The 12,282-nt window shown below is 46.4% G+C and overlaps 1 protein-coding gene across 1 annotated transcript in view; it reads left to right on the top strand.

The window, feature by feature from the left end:
• Positions 1-12,282, top strand: part of PSMA4 (proteasome 20S subunit alpha 4) — a 155,720-nt gene that overhangs the window by 77,119 nt on the left and 66,319 nt on the right. Inside the window, exon 6 of the mRNA XM_086953153.1 lies at positions 6,741-6,829. Within this exon, the coding sequence (XP_086809279.1) occupies positions 6,741-6,829 (89 nt within the window). The remainder of the gene's footprint in view (positions 1-6,740; positions 6,830-12,282) is intronic.

The following is a 12,282-nucleotide window of genomic DNA, read 5'->3' as shown; positions in this document are numbered from 1 at the left end:
GCTCCCTCTCCGTGCTTCTCTTCCTTGCTGCACTCTCTGCTCCCTCTCTTTGCTTCTCTGCCCTGCTGCACTCTCGTGCTCTCTAGAGATGTGGCCTAACGACCAGAGCTGCCATCTAAGTCAAGTAAATACAAAACATGTTGCATTCCAAATGCTATAGGTGTCACATTCGCGAAAGTTATAACTATTGGCATTGTAAATGACAAAGCTATCCATTTAGCTATTTTAAAAACCAACATATAAATAAAATATTTGTCATTTACAAGACCAATAGCTCCAACTTTTCTAATGCGAGACCTATTGCATTTCCAATGCTTGTTTTTTATGTGTCCACTATAATTTTTGGTGTTGTTCTTAGGGCTTTGGGTGCCTCATTATCCCTACATAATCCTGAGGTACAGGTGCTCCTTTAAGATGGAGAGAAGAGAAACACAAAATGGATGCCTGTAACTGCCAAAATTATTACCTCAGGATCCTTAGCCATAGGAATACAATGGGAAACCTCTAGAACCTTCAGCTAGATCTAGCAACCAGAGCCCAGTCTATAAAAGGACAGAACCAGGGTGGCCATTTTGGAGTGACCAGAGAGTTTGAGTGAGCTGGAGCCCAGGCTGTGGTGTGAGGAGGTGGGCGCGTTGTGGAGGATGTGACAGCCTCCTGGGGCTGCTCTGAGGAACTAAGAGCCTTTTCCCAAGGTAGCTCTCTGTTGGTGGAAACGGGAGGCTGCATGAAAAAATATTTTGCTGTAGAGATAAAACCATCTGAGGCGCCCATCCCTCGCCCCCCCCCCACCCCACCCCCTTTTCATGACTGTCCACTTACCGTGGCTCAGCTGCCTTAACGAAATTGCCCCGTAACTGTGTGGTCTGAAGCGGCAGGGTTAAGGAGGCTCGGTAGCTGAGAAGGCGCTGCCCTGTGGTAACACCCTGAGTGAGCCGGGGGTGAATGACAGGGGGCGGAGTGTGACGGACCCACGGAAGGCTGGGTCCCTTATTCTGAAGTGCCTGGTCTCAGCGGGGGCCGTCGTAGAGCCTGCACTTGGAGGTCTGGTGCAGAAAGAGAGTCTGACCCTTTGCTGGAGAGCGGAGCCCCGGAAGAGGGAAGGCGGGGGCAGGCGTGGTCAAGAGGGGAGGAGTTCGGGCTGCGGAAGGCGTGAGGAGGGAGAACCACGCAGGAGCGGAGGCGCTCGAACAACAGAGTCTTGCCTGAGAAGTGGAGTTGCCTTCCGTATACCTGGCCCGACCCAATTTAAGTATTTCCCCGAGTAAATCACTTAGCCCCACAGTCCTCTGTCACTGACTGGACCGCTTCTGAAGAGAATTTAACGCTCGAGTTACAGGGCGTCTTGCCGGGTGGGTGTTGAGCCTGCCTTCCCCGTACTTATCCACAAATTTCCCTAGAGTGACAGACTTGGCCCCGTAACACATAAACAAGGGGCTACCTTTGTGCAATGGAGACAGCTTGTTTTTATTTTCAGGGCTACATGCGTGCTTTCGGATTCACAATGGCTTGCAGCAACGCTTCATTCCTCGTCTCGCACCGCTGCTCTACCTGACCACCTTCCTCTCTCGCTCCGGGTGTCAACCTCTTGCTGTGAGGAAGGCACGCAAGTGCGAGCTCACCACTGTTTCTTGTTTGAAGAGTGTGTCTGTTGTCCACGGAAGCCTGGTTCTGGAACGAGAGAGAACTCCTGCACGAGCTGGAAGCGCTGAAGCAGGTCCCTCCAGCAGGAAGAGAGGCTTGCCACAGGCTGCTAGAGGCCAGTACACAGACGCTGGTAAAACAACGCCAGCGGCTTGTGTGAGCTTGGACGATCCATCGAACTGCTTCTTTGCATCCCATCTGCTATGGCCTTAAGAATGTCTCTGCTGGACTCTGGTTTAGCCCACATGTTGTTGGCTCGGGCGGCAAGGGACGTGGTTTTCAATGGCGCTTTATCTGCAGGTAAATTCACATGCCCATGTTGCCATGGTGTCCTCTCAGTCAGCCCTGTGCTCTGTTCTTGCAAAGTTGGTGACTGCTTTGTATGCTCAATATTGCTGTGCATGTACAAATCAACAGAAACCTTATTTATTTAGTTACATTTCCTTGATGATCATACTGTCTAATGCGTGCATCTGTTTATCGCTGCAAATCGGGTGTGACTTGGACAAGTTTTTAAAATATTGTCTAACAGCAACTTTGCGCCAGCATGACAGGATTTTTTTCCATTTTTCATATTTACCTTCGCAAAAACTTGCACAGAGCGAAGTCTGTCGGGAGGGAGTCAAAAGAAGAAAGCTTGGGAGAGGATGTGGTCTAACGGCTAGAGTTGCCGACTTTGGTGCTGGAAACCAAGGTTCGAGCCTCTGGATTGCGTCCACATTCTGTGATTCTGGGAAAATCACGTAATCTCCCTGTGCCTAGCAAAAAAAAAAGAAATGAATGTGTCCTTGTGTAACATAATCAGTGCTCTTGTAAAGCGCTCCAATACCTTCGGGTCGAGTTTGCGCTTAATAAATCTGCAAAAAAAAAATCTCGGTTTACGGAGCGGGGAGCGAGAACGAGACAGTCACAGAACCCCCCGCCGGTGATCTCACCAATGACTTTGAAAGTTTCTGGTTGCACGTATACACATATTCTATTTGCAGTTTTTATGTATTTATTGTGCACATATTCCCAGTGTTAGCAACGCTGAAAGAAAATATGTCCTCATTTAGCACTATTGAATTGGAACTGCAGTCACCAGTTCTGCTCCTCGTTTAACATGTATGATGCGGGGGACGGTGGTGAGGTCCGGGGAGCGGAGCTGGCAGTTCGAGGTGTAGAAGGTGAGCCGTTTGTTGAGGTATGCTGGTCCGGTGTTGTGTAGTGCTTTGTGTGTGTGGGTGAGGAGCTTGAATGTGTTCCTCTTGTTGACTGGAAGCCAATGCAGGTCTCTCAGGTGGGGTGTGATGTGGCTGTGGTGAAGGATGTCGAGGATCAGGCGTGCAGAGGTGTTCTGTATTTGTTGCAGTCGTTTCAGCAGTTTAGCCAGGGTGCCTGCATAGAGGGCGTTTCTGTATTCCAGTCTGCTGCTGACGAGGGACTGGGTGACCGTTCTTCTACTGTCAGTGGGGATCCACCTGTAGATCTTTCGGAGCATGCGGAGGGTGTTGAAACAGGAGGATGAGATGGCGTTGACTTGCTTGGTCATGGAGAGTACTGAACCTAGGATGAATCCCAGGTTGCATGCGTGGTTGGTGGGTGTTGGTGCTGCTCCCAGGGCGGTCGCCCACCAGGAGTCGTCCCAGGCAGAAGGGGTGGGGCCAAGGATGAGGACCTCCGTCTTGTCAGAGTTCAGCTTCAGGCGGCTGTTCCTCATCCATTCGGCGACGGCTTTCATTCCTACATGGAGGTTGGTTTTGACAGTGAGAGGGTCCTTGGTGAGTGATAGGATCAATTGCGTGTTGTCAGAGTAGGAGATGATCTTGAGGTCGTGCAGTCTGGCGAGTGGGGCCATGTAGATGTTGAACGTCGGGCTGAGGGAGGATCCTTGGAGTACACTACAGGTGATCTCACCATCCTGTGCTTGGAGGCGCTCCACTGTGCTTGGAGGCGCTCCACTGTGCTTGGAGGCGCTCCACTGTGCTTGGAGGCGCTCCACTGTGCTTGGAGGCGCTCCACTGTGCTTGGAGGCGCTCCACTGTGCTTGGAGGCGCTCCACTGTGCTTGGAGGCGCTCCACTGTGCTTGGAGCCGCTCCACAGTCAGCTATTGGCGTTGCATTATTATTTGCAATGCGAGACCTATTGCATTGCAAATGCTTGTTTTATATTGACCTGCCAATGGTTCATCGTTCTAACAAGCTTTATCTTCATTTAGTTGGTAATTGGTGCGTGAGAAGAAAGAGTGAGCACAGAAAGTCAAGTGCTCACTGTGGCACGCGAAGGCGCCTATGAGTGATAAGTGCATTACTATGGAGCACGGAAGCCTTGCCTTTCAACTTCTGTTTACCACTTGAGCAACAAATCCTGCGTTGCTGGGGAAATGGGCTTTTGTCCCTGTGCTTTAAATGGTCATCATAAGTTAATGAGTGAAACGTAAATAGTTTAAAGGAGGTGTGTTGTACTCCCTTTCCAAAATGTTCATTGCCACTCTTCCAAATGTTCAGATACTTGTTGTCACATTTAGGAATATCTGAGCCCATGATTATGGGAAACCTAGTCCTTCCATCCTTCCATGCATAGTGTCTGCCCAGAGCCAAAGAGCTATCCTCTCACTGTGTTTCTTGTCACCAGTGAGGCACCCCTGCGGACCACTTTGTAAGAAGATTCTCTGTGAGCTTTGACCAATTCACGTGTATTTCTGCTCCTTGCCTCCCGGCACACTATTTACACCATAGAGACAGTTACCGCTTGTTCAATAGTGTTTAACTGTTTAGGTTTATATTAAGCGTACTGCTTAACGTAGTGAGTGTAGGCGCTTTCGAAGGCAGGCATGCATGCTAGATGTTCAGAGTAGTACTTGGGGTACAATACCTACAGGCTTTTCTGAAGGATGAGTTGCTCCTCTGACCTTGCAGGTTAGACTTCTCTGCTCAGACTCAGTAGAGGGCTCTGAGTAGTAAACTCTTTCTGTCACGTCTATTGGCTCCTACTGACACCCAAGGCTTTGAGAAGCACCCTGTGGCCCCAGCTCTGCATGACGCTCCTCAGCTCTGCATGACGCTCCTCAGCTCTGCATGACGCTCCTCAGCACTGCGCATGACGCTCCTCAGCACTGCGCATGACGCTCCTCAGCACTGCGCATGACGCTCCTCAGCACTGCGCATGACGCTCCTCAGCACTGCGCATGATGCTCCTCAGCACTGCGCATGATGCTCCTCAGCACTGCGCATGACGCTCCTCAGCACTGCGCATGACTCTCCTCAGCACTGCATATGACTCTCCTCAGCACTGCATATGACTCTCCGCATCACTGCATATGACTCTCCGCATCACTGCATATGACTCTCCGCATCACTGCATATGACTCTCCCCAGCACTGCATATGACTCTCCACTGCACTGCATAACTCGACGGCGGCAAAGCTCTGACCGTGAAACACCCTGTTGGTCTGTCTCTGGCTCTTGGACATTTCAAATCGAGATTCTGCATTCCCCTCGTTTGGCCACATTCACCTGTTCCACTGCAAAATATCTCAGATGTGCGTTGTTAGACTGATGGAATTCTTGGAAATGACTAGCAATGGGGTTTTTAGGGTCCCTGTTGGTTATTGCCCGGAGATGTTCTTGTACCCGTTTTTTGGCCATGCATGTAGTGCTCCCAACGTATCTTATTTTGCAAGGGCACTCTAAAATGTATACGACAAAGTTAGTATTGCATGTCCCACATAGTAGTTATTGAAAGCCAGAGACCCCAAATTACGAAATTTCTATGATTTGAACCTCGAATTAATACACAATACAAAAACAAGTATGGACCAAACAAATGCTCAAAAGTGAAATATTTTGTGTATTTCACAATCAAATATAGATTGGTTCAAATTCGCTTCTTTATTTGTATATACTTTATTCATTGTCAATCAATCAGTCCGGGGAATTATAAGCACACTACTCACCCGTGAGGTTCTCAAGGTGCTGGGGGAGGAAGGGGGATCAGCAGATCCATATCAATCGAAGAGTCAGGCCTTCACAGACTTCTTGAAGGTGTTCAGGGAGGGGGGGTGTCTGTTGTCGGTGGGGAGCTCGTTCAAGGTCTTGGCCGCGATGTAGGAGAAGGATCTTCCCTCCTGCTCTGCGGATGCACGGGGTTTCAGAGAGGAGGAGGTTGGTGGAGCAGAGGTTTCGTTTGGGTACGTGAAGGGCGATTTCTGTCGTTGAGGTATTGGGATCCGATGTTGTGTAGGCATTTGTCGGCGTAGGTAAGTATCTTGAAGGTGACTTTTCTCGACTGGGAGCCAGTGGAGCTTGTGTTGGTTTTGGCTGACGCGTTTGTGTCGGGTGACCCCGAGGACGAGTCAGGCGGCAGTGTTCTGTATTGTATGGAGTTTGCAGAGTAGAGACTTGTTGATGCCGGCGTAGAGGGTGTTTCCGTAGTCCAGCCTGCTGGTAATGAGTGCATGGGTGACTGTTTTTCTTGCCTCGGGACGGGGGAGGAATCCATTTGAAGGTCTTGCAGAGGGTTTTGAAACAGCTTGAGGTGACAGCATTGACCTGTCGGTTCATGGAGAAGGAGGAGTTGAGTATGATGCCGAGGTTCTTGGCGTGGTCCATGAGGATTGTAGGGGTGCCAGGGCGTTGGGCCACCAGGAGTTGTTCCATGCCACGGGGTGGTGACGAAGACTTCCGTCTTTGTTGAGTTTTAGGCAGCTGTTGCTCATCCAGCCTGCGACGTCCTGCATTCCCTCCTAAAAGGCTGTTTTTAATTTTATGTTGTATGTTTTTAATTTTAATATTTGTTATTGTTGTAAAACAGTCGCTGACCCCCAACCCCTGTGTATGGTTGCGGATCCCCCCATGTCCTCAGGCCAACAGGTTAAGAACCACTAATGTATACTATAGTCTTCAGTAGTCAGACTGCCTACAGTCTGTTTGAAGGCTCTTGCTTGCTGTTGAAATATTTGTATTCTAAATCTTCCCATTGTCCGATTGTGGGGATCATTGTCCGTTGTGGTCTCACTCACTGTGTCAAGACGTAGCGCATATTTCTGTGACGCAGTTGACCTTGCCTCAAAGTGCATGTGTATAACATAGTATAACAATATCTTGTTGTTTTTCAGATATTTATTACAGTATCAGGAGCCCATACCTTGTGAGCAGTTGGTCACAGCACTATGTGATATCAAACAAGCTTATACACAATTTGGAGGTAATTATTTCGGTGCTGCTATTATAACTAACGTGTGTATGCTCATTGAAGACCTGTTGCAATCATTTATTGTTAATTTAAATTTAGCTTTCACCAAAAAGGCCCTCTGCATACATCAAAATTGCTTCTGCCATACAGTGAGATGCATATGTCTTATATGCTTATGTTGTTTAGTCTAGGTGAACACGTGATTTAGAAAGATATTGGCGGTGCATCGAAATTCATGCATTGTATCCTGATAAGAGTGCATCATGTATGGGTATGTGTGTAGGTTGAAATACATACTTGTACCAAACTAAATGTATATTTTTTACTACAGTGGTCATACTCTGCAATATTTTGCAGTCAATATGTGAAATTTCTTATGCTATTAGATATAAAATATATTAGAATATACAATAAAAAAACTTGAAACTGAAAAAATATTTTTTAATTTCAGTAAACAAAAATTCTTTTTTTTTTTTTTTACATACGGATAAACCTACACATAAAACATATAACATACTCTTTTAATGGATAACTTGCAGTTATCTGCATTGTGTATGTACAATGTTGTATTCCAAATGCATAATAGAGGCGATGTTTATTTATTTTGTACTGAGATAATTGTATTACATTAAGCAGTGAATATGATGTGCACTTTACTAAACATGGTCTGGGTTGCACAAAAAGCTAGATAAGGGGGAGGTAAAAATTCCTGATATGTTTATGTGTAAATCCACAAAGGGGTCAGAGGCTCACACCGTAACAAATGTTGAGAAAGAATCATGTGTAGATCAATTGGACCCACCCATAGTTCTAGATGGTAGTGTGGTGGACTTAGAACCGTTATTTAGTAGCAATAGGTTCTCTGTTTTGTCTCAGTCAGGATGTGAGGACCCAGTAGGAGACTCGATGATGCCCACTGTCAGTGAAAATCTTACATCTGTGCCTGGCCCTATTGGCATGCCGATCTCCCCTGATTTTACAACTGATCCCCTGTGGGTAATTATTAAACAACTGTGTGGGTTGGTGGAGGCATTGCAAGTAAAAGTCGATAACCTAACGGTCCTAGCTAACGCCAATAAGATTACACCTGAACTTGACACGCCTAATCCATCAAAAGCGAAATTGGCAGGCTCTATGAATAATACCATGGCTAGAGGGAAGAACTGTGTTCCACCTGCACCTCTAATAGCTATTCCACCAACACTTACCTTGCCTATCAGGAACGAAAGGGGAAACACACAACCGGTAGGCATTTTGCACGCGAAGGGAAAAATTACGACAACCTTGCCTAAAAGCATCCCTACAAAACCTAATGCCACACCCAGAATTTCTCAAATAGATGGAAGCAGAAGGGGTGAGAATAGAAAGGAGGGTTGCATGCATGATCCTAGATTGGGTTCCCTTAAACCTTTTAGTCTTCACCATAATGACTACCCTAATCATACTAGGGCTGTTTATATGGTGAACGTTCCTAAAATATTCATGGGGCGAGACCATGAAACTCCGCACTCTTTAACGAATAAGACAATCCATTGGATTAGGCACATCAGGGTGTGTAGGTCTGTTATCAGGGAGGATATTTCCAAAACCGCAAGATTCACAAGTTCCGGCGACACCTATGACTGCATCGAGGTAGTCTTAAAAAATCCAAAGATAGCAGAGGGCTTGATAGCCCTGGAATACAGGACCTGCTCCCCAGATAATTCCCGGATTCAAATGAGATCTCAACCCTTCCAAAGAATGTCACAAACTAATGTAATGTCAGAGAGGATCACATGTGATACCTCCTCAGGATTGGAAACTAACGATTGACTCCGGATTGGAGAAGTATCACCCAGGGAGATAAGTAGCAATGAGGCTCCAAATTTCGCACTTGTTGTAATGGACCACACTTTCTCTAGCTCAGAAATACCGCCCACAGGGATGTTAAGTGCACAGAATAGAGTAGCAGGCACCATCCAGGATATTAACAATTCTGTAAATTCCCCTGTTACTACAGGGGTTCTTCTCTCCTGGAATATTGCAGGACTTGGAGCAAAAATGGACTCCCCAGAGTGGGCTTCCTTTATCAATGGACATGATATATGTCTATTCCAGGAAACCTGGGCTCTGGAGCAGTTACATTTCCCAGGGTACCTGAACTATGCAATCCCTGCGGTAAAGAAAGGGAAAGGTCGACCATCAGGTGGCCTGGCTATTTGGATTAGGCAAGATCTTGATGTAACAGTTAAGGTAACTCCTACTAGGCACAGGGATCTACAGGCGCTCCTGCTCGAGTTCCCAAAGCAAGACCCTATTTATCTATACAATGTATATGTCAGAAGTACCGGGGGTAAGAACTCGGAAATTTTAGCATTTCTGGAGGAACTCCTAGAAAGCAATTCTCTCCAAACTAATAATATTATTATAGGAGGAGATTTTAATGTAAACTTTGAACCTCTCCTGAATGACAACTGGGATCTCTCAGATGAAGAAGATAGGGTATGGGGGGTCCCTAAACTGGATTTACCACCCATTAAAAGATGGACTCAAATTGCTATCCAACTGAACTCTCTTTGTTTAAACAAGGGAGTCAGATCTGCCAATGGTAGAACGGAGGGTGACAAAAGTGGGGCAAATACCTTCAAGACTGGTGCCCGGCAGAGTAGAATAGATTACATTCTAGTTAGCCTGAGCCTGTGGAGGTATCTTCAGGATATGCAGGTTATGGATAGACTAGAGAGTGACCACAATCCTCTATCGGCCAAAATATCTTATTGGGAATCACCAGTAGCTTTAATTAGGGCGACTGACGCTGTTACTCCAGTGGACGTGGTTATCACTAATGATATGCGTCACGTCCGCTGGGCTAAAGTTGCGATCAATCAGGAGAATGTTGATTTTATAGCTGGTAAGCTTACGCAGGCAACAAAAGATATGAAGGGGATACTGGTAGCGGAGTGTCCAACCCATAATAAGGAATACGCAACCGAGATACATGAGGCCTTTTTTAAGGACCTATGATCAGTATTTGTAAAGCCTTCCTTAAAAAGCGGTCCTTGTAAACAAGTCTCCCCACGCTGGTATTCAGTAGACTGCAGGCAGGCTCGCCTGGAGTTAGGTAGAGCCCTTAAAAATGGTTTGAGTTTAGATGTTTGTGTAGCCAGGGCAGCGTATAAATCAGCCATTTTTAAATCCAAGCGCTTGTGGGATGAGCAGAGGTGGGCAGACTTGCTGGAAGCAGGACATCATAAAGATCCACGAAAGTTCTGGAACACCTATAGGAGGGGCGTGGATAGCAACTCCGATAAGCCGCAGAATTGGGTTCCACAGGATAAATGGGTATCCCATTTTAAACCGCAGTTTGCGATGGCACCAGGGCAAGACTCTCATGTCGGGGTGTCTTGTATACCCTTTTTGGAGGACCCCTTTACCCTGGGGGACGTCCAGCTGGCATTGGATAACGTTGTTCCTGGTAGAGCGCCAGGAATTGACGCAATCCCAGCTGACCTATTCCTCCAAGAGAGAGATTCGTGGGGAGCATATATATTATTATTGGCAAATGCAGTGGCAAGAGGAGCACCGGTCCCCAAATCATGGAAAGGGGCTGAAATAATCCCTATCTATAAGAAGGGGGATAAATCCCTGCCTGGAAACTATCGACCAATCAGTTTGATCGATACTACCCAGAAGATCATTGGTAGGCTTATTCTAAACAAGGTCCAGGTTTGGGAGAGGGAGCACAGCATTTTGTCCCATCTGCAGGCTGGCTTCAGAAGTTGCGTTAGCACGGTCGACCAGATTTTGCATTTCACCATGCTATACTGGAAGACCGTTCTAATTGGTAAAGGCAGCCTTTATGCCGCCTTTATAGATTTAAGGGCGGCATTTGATCTGGTCCCTCGCCATACACTATGGAGAGTACTCGCTGACACGGGAATGCCAGGGGATCTTTTGTCTCTGATAGTCAGGCTCCACCAGGAGAATTTTGCCCAGATTAGGTGGGGTAGTCCTGGCAACGTCACATCTCAGTTCCCCGTGGAAACAGGAGTCCGCCAGGGATGTGTCCTGGCGCCAACTTTATTTTCATTGTACATAAACGATGTTGCAAAAATTTTAATCGATTCTAATGTGGACGCTCCTATTCTAGCTGGAGGCAAAATCCCCATATTAATGTTTGCAGACGATTGTATTATAGTTTCAAAGACCCCGAGCGGGTTACAGAAAGCTCTGAAAATTTTTGAGGATTTCTGTGCCGCCCGTGGTTTGGAAGTTAATGTTCTTAAATCCAAGTACATGTCTTTTAATGCACCCAAAGTAAGTAGGGGCACTGTACACATGAGCACTGGCCCTCTTGAGAAGGTAGAGGCATTTAGTTATCTGGGTATCTGTATTCAACAGGATTTGTCCTGGAGGCAACAGATTGATCTGGCCACCCTGAAACATCGCCAACTATCAGGGGCTTTGACTGTAGAGCATTCTAGGTCTCTGACTAGACCAGTAAGTCCGGTATTAGAGGTCTACAATGGTAAGGTAGTCAGTTCTACTCTGTATGGTGTGGAATTGTGGGGTAGTGAAAAGTTAAATGGGATGACTGTCTCAGAAAACACATTTTTTAGAAAGTTAATAAGGCTACCTCAAAGCACTCCATTGTATCCTCTGTTCTATGATTTGGGTATAACACCTTTAGCCCAAATCGCATCTTTCCGCCCAATACTATACTGGCGCCGAATTTGGACTACACCGGAATTGGAAACATACACTAGAGGGCTGATGGATGTGATCAAAAGTGATGGTTCCCGGAAAGTCAAATGGTTGGGACACATTCAAAATCTTTTAATTGAACTAGGATTAGGTGAATTGTGGAAGGATCCATTGCACGCCAGGTTTCCTCCGAAGAAGACTTTAAAGGCTTTGTATTGGAATATGGTGTCTTCAAAGATTTTTAGTACCACACCCTCACAATCCCTTGCTGGTTTATTTCTAGAAATCAAAGACTGTCCCAAACTTGAGGAATTCTGGGATGTCATTTCAAAGCCCCTTGACCGAAAGCTTTATTTTCCGTTAAGAGTGGGAAGTCTACCCGTAAGGTCGTTCTCAAATAGATGGTCTAGTGGGGGCATGGTGGACTGTCCAGCTTGCCCAAGTGTTCCTGAAACCATAGGCCACCTTCTATTCGAGTGCCCAATGTATGCAGCACCAAGGCGGAAGTGGCTAAAGCCGATGTGTAGGTCATTGGGAACAAGGGAAGGAATGACTGCAGTTAGACTTATCCGTACCAGTCCTAATATGTCTGTGTATATTGCGGTGGCAAAATACCTAGGTTGGGCATGGACGATCAGAGCCCGACTTCTGAAGGAATAACACAGTACCTAACGTTGTAAGCTGGTTGCCTCTTGTAAGAACAATATTTTGCTCATTTGTACAGTTTTTAAGGTTTTCTTACGTTTTTTAAATTATTTATTATGAAATTGGTATTTAGTTTT

The sequence above is a fragment of the Lissotriton vulgaris genome, chromosome 1_1 (genome assembly GCF_964263255.1).
Source record: "Lissotriton vulgaris chromosome 1_1, aLisVul1.2, whole genome shotgun sequence".
Taxonomy (NCBI): Eukaryota; Metazoa; Chordata; class Amphibia; order Caudata; family Salamandridae; genus Lissotriton; species Lissotriton vulgaris.
This window is presented reverse-complemented; position numbering and strand designations above follow the sequence as displayed.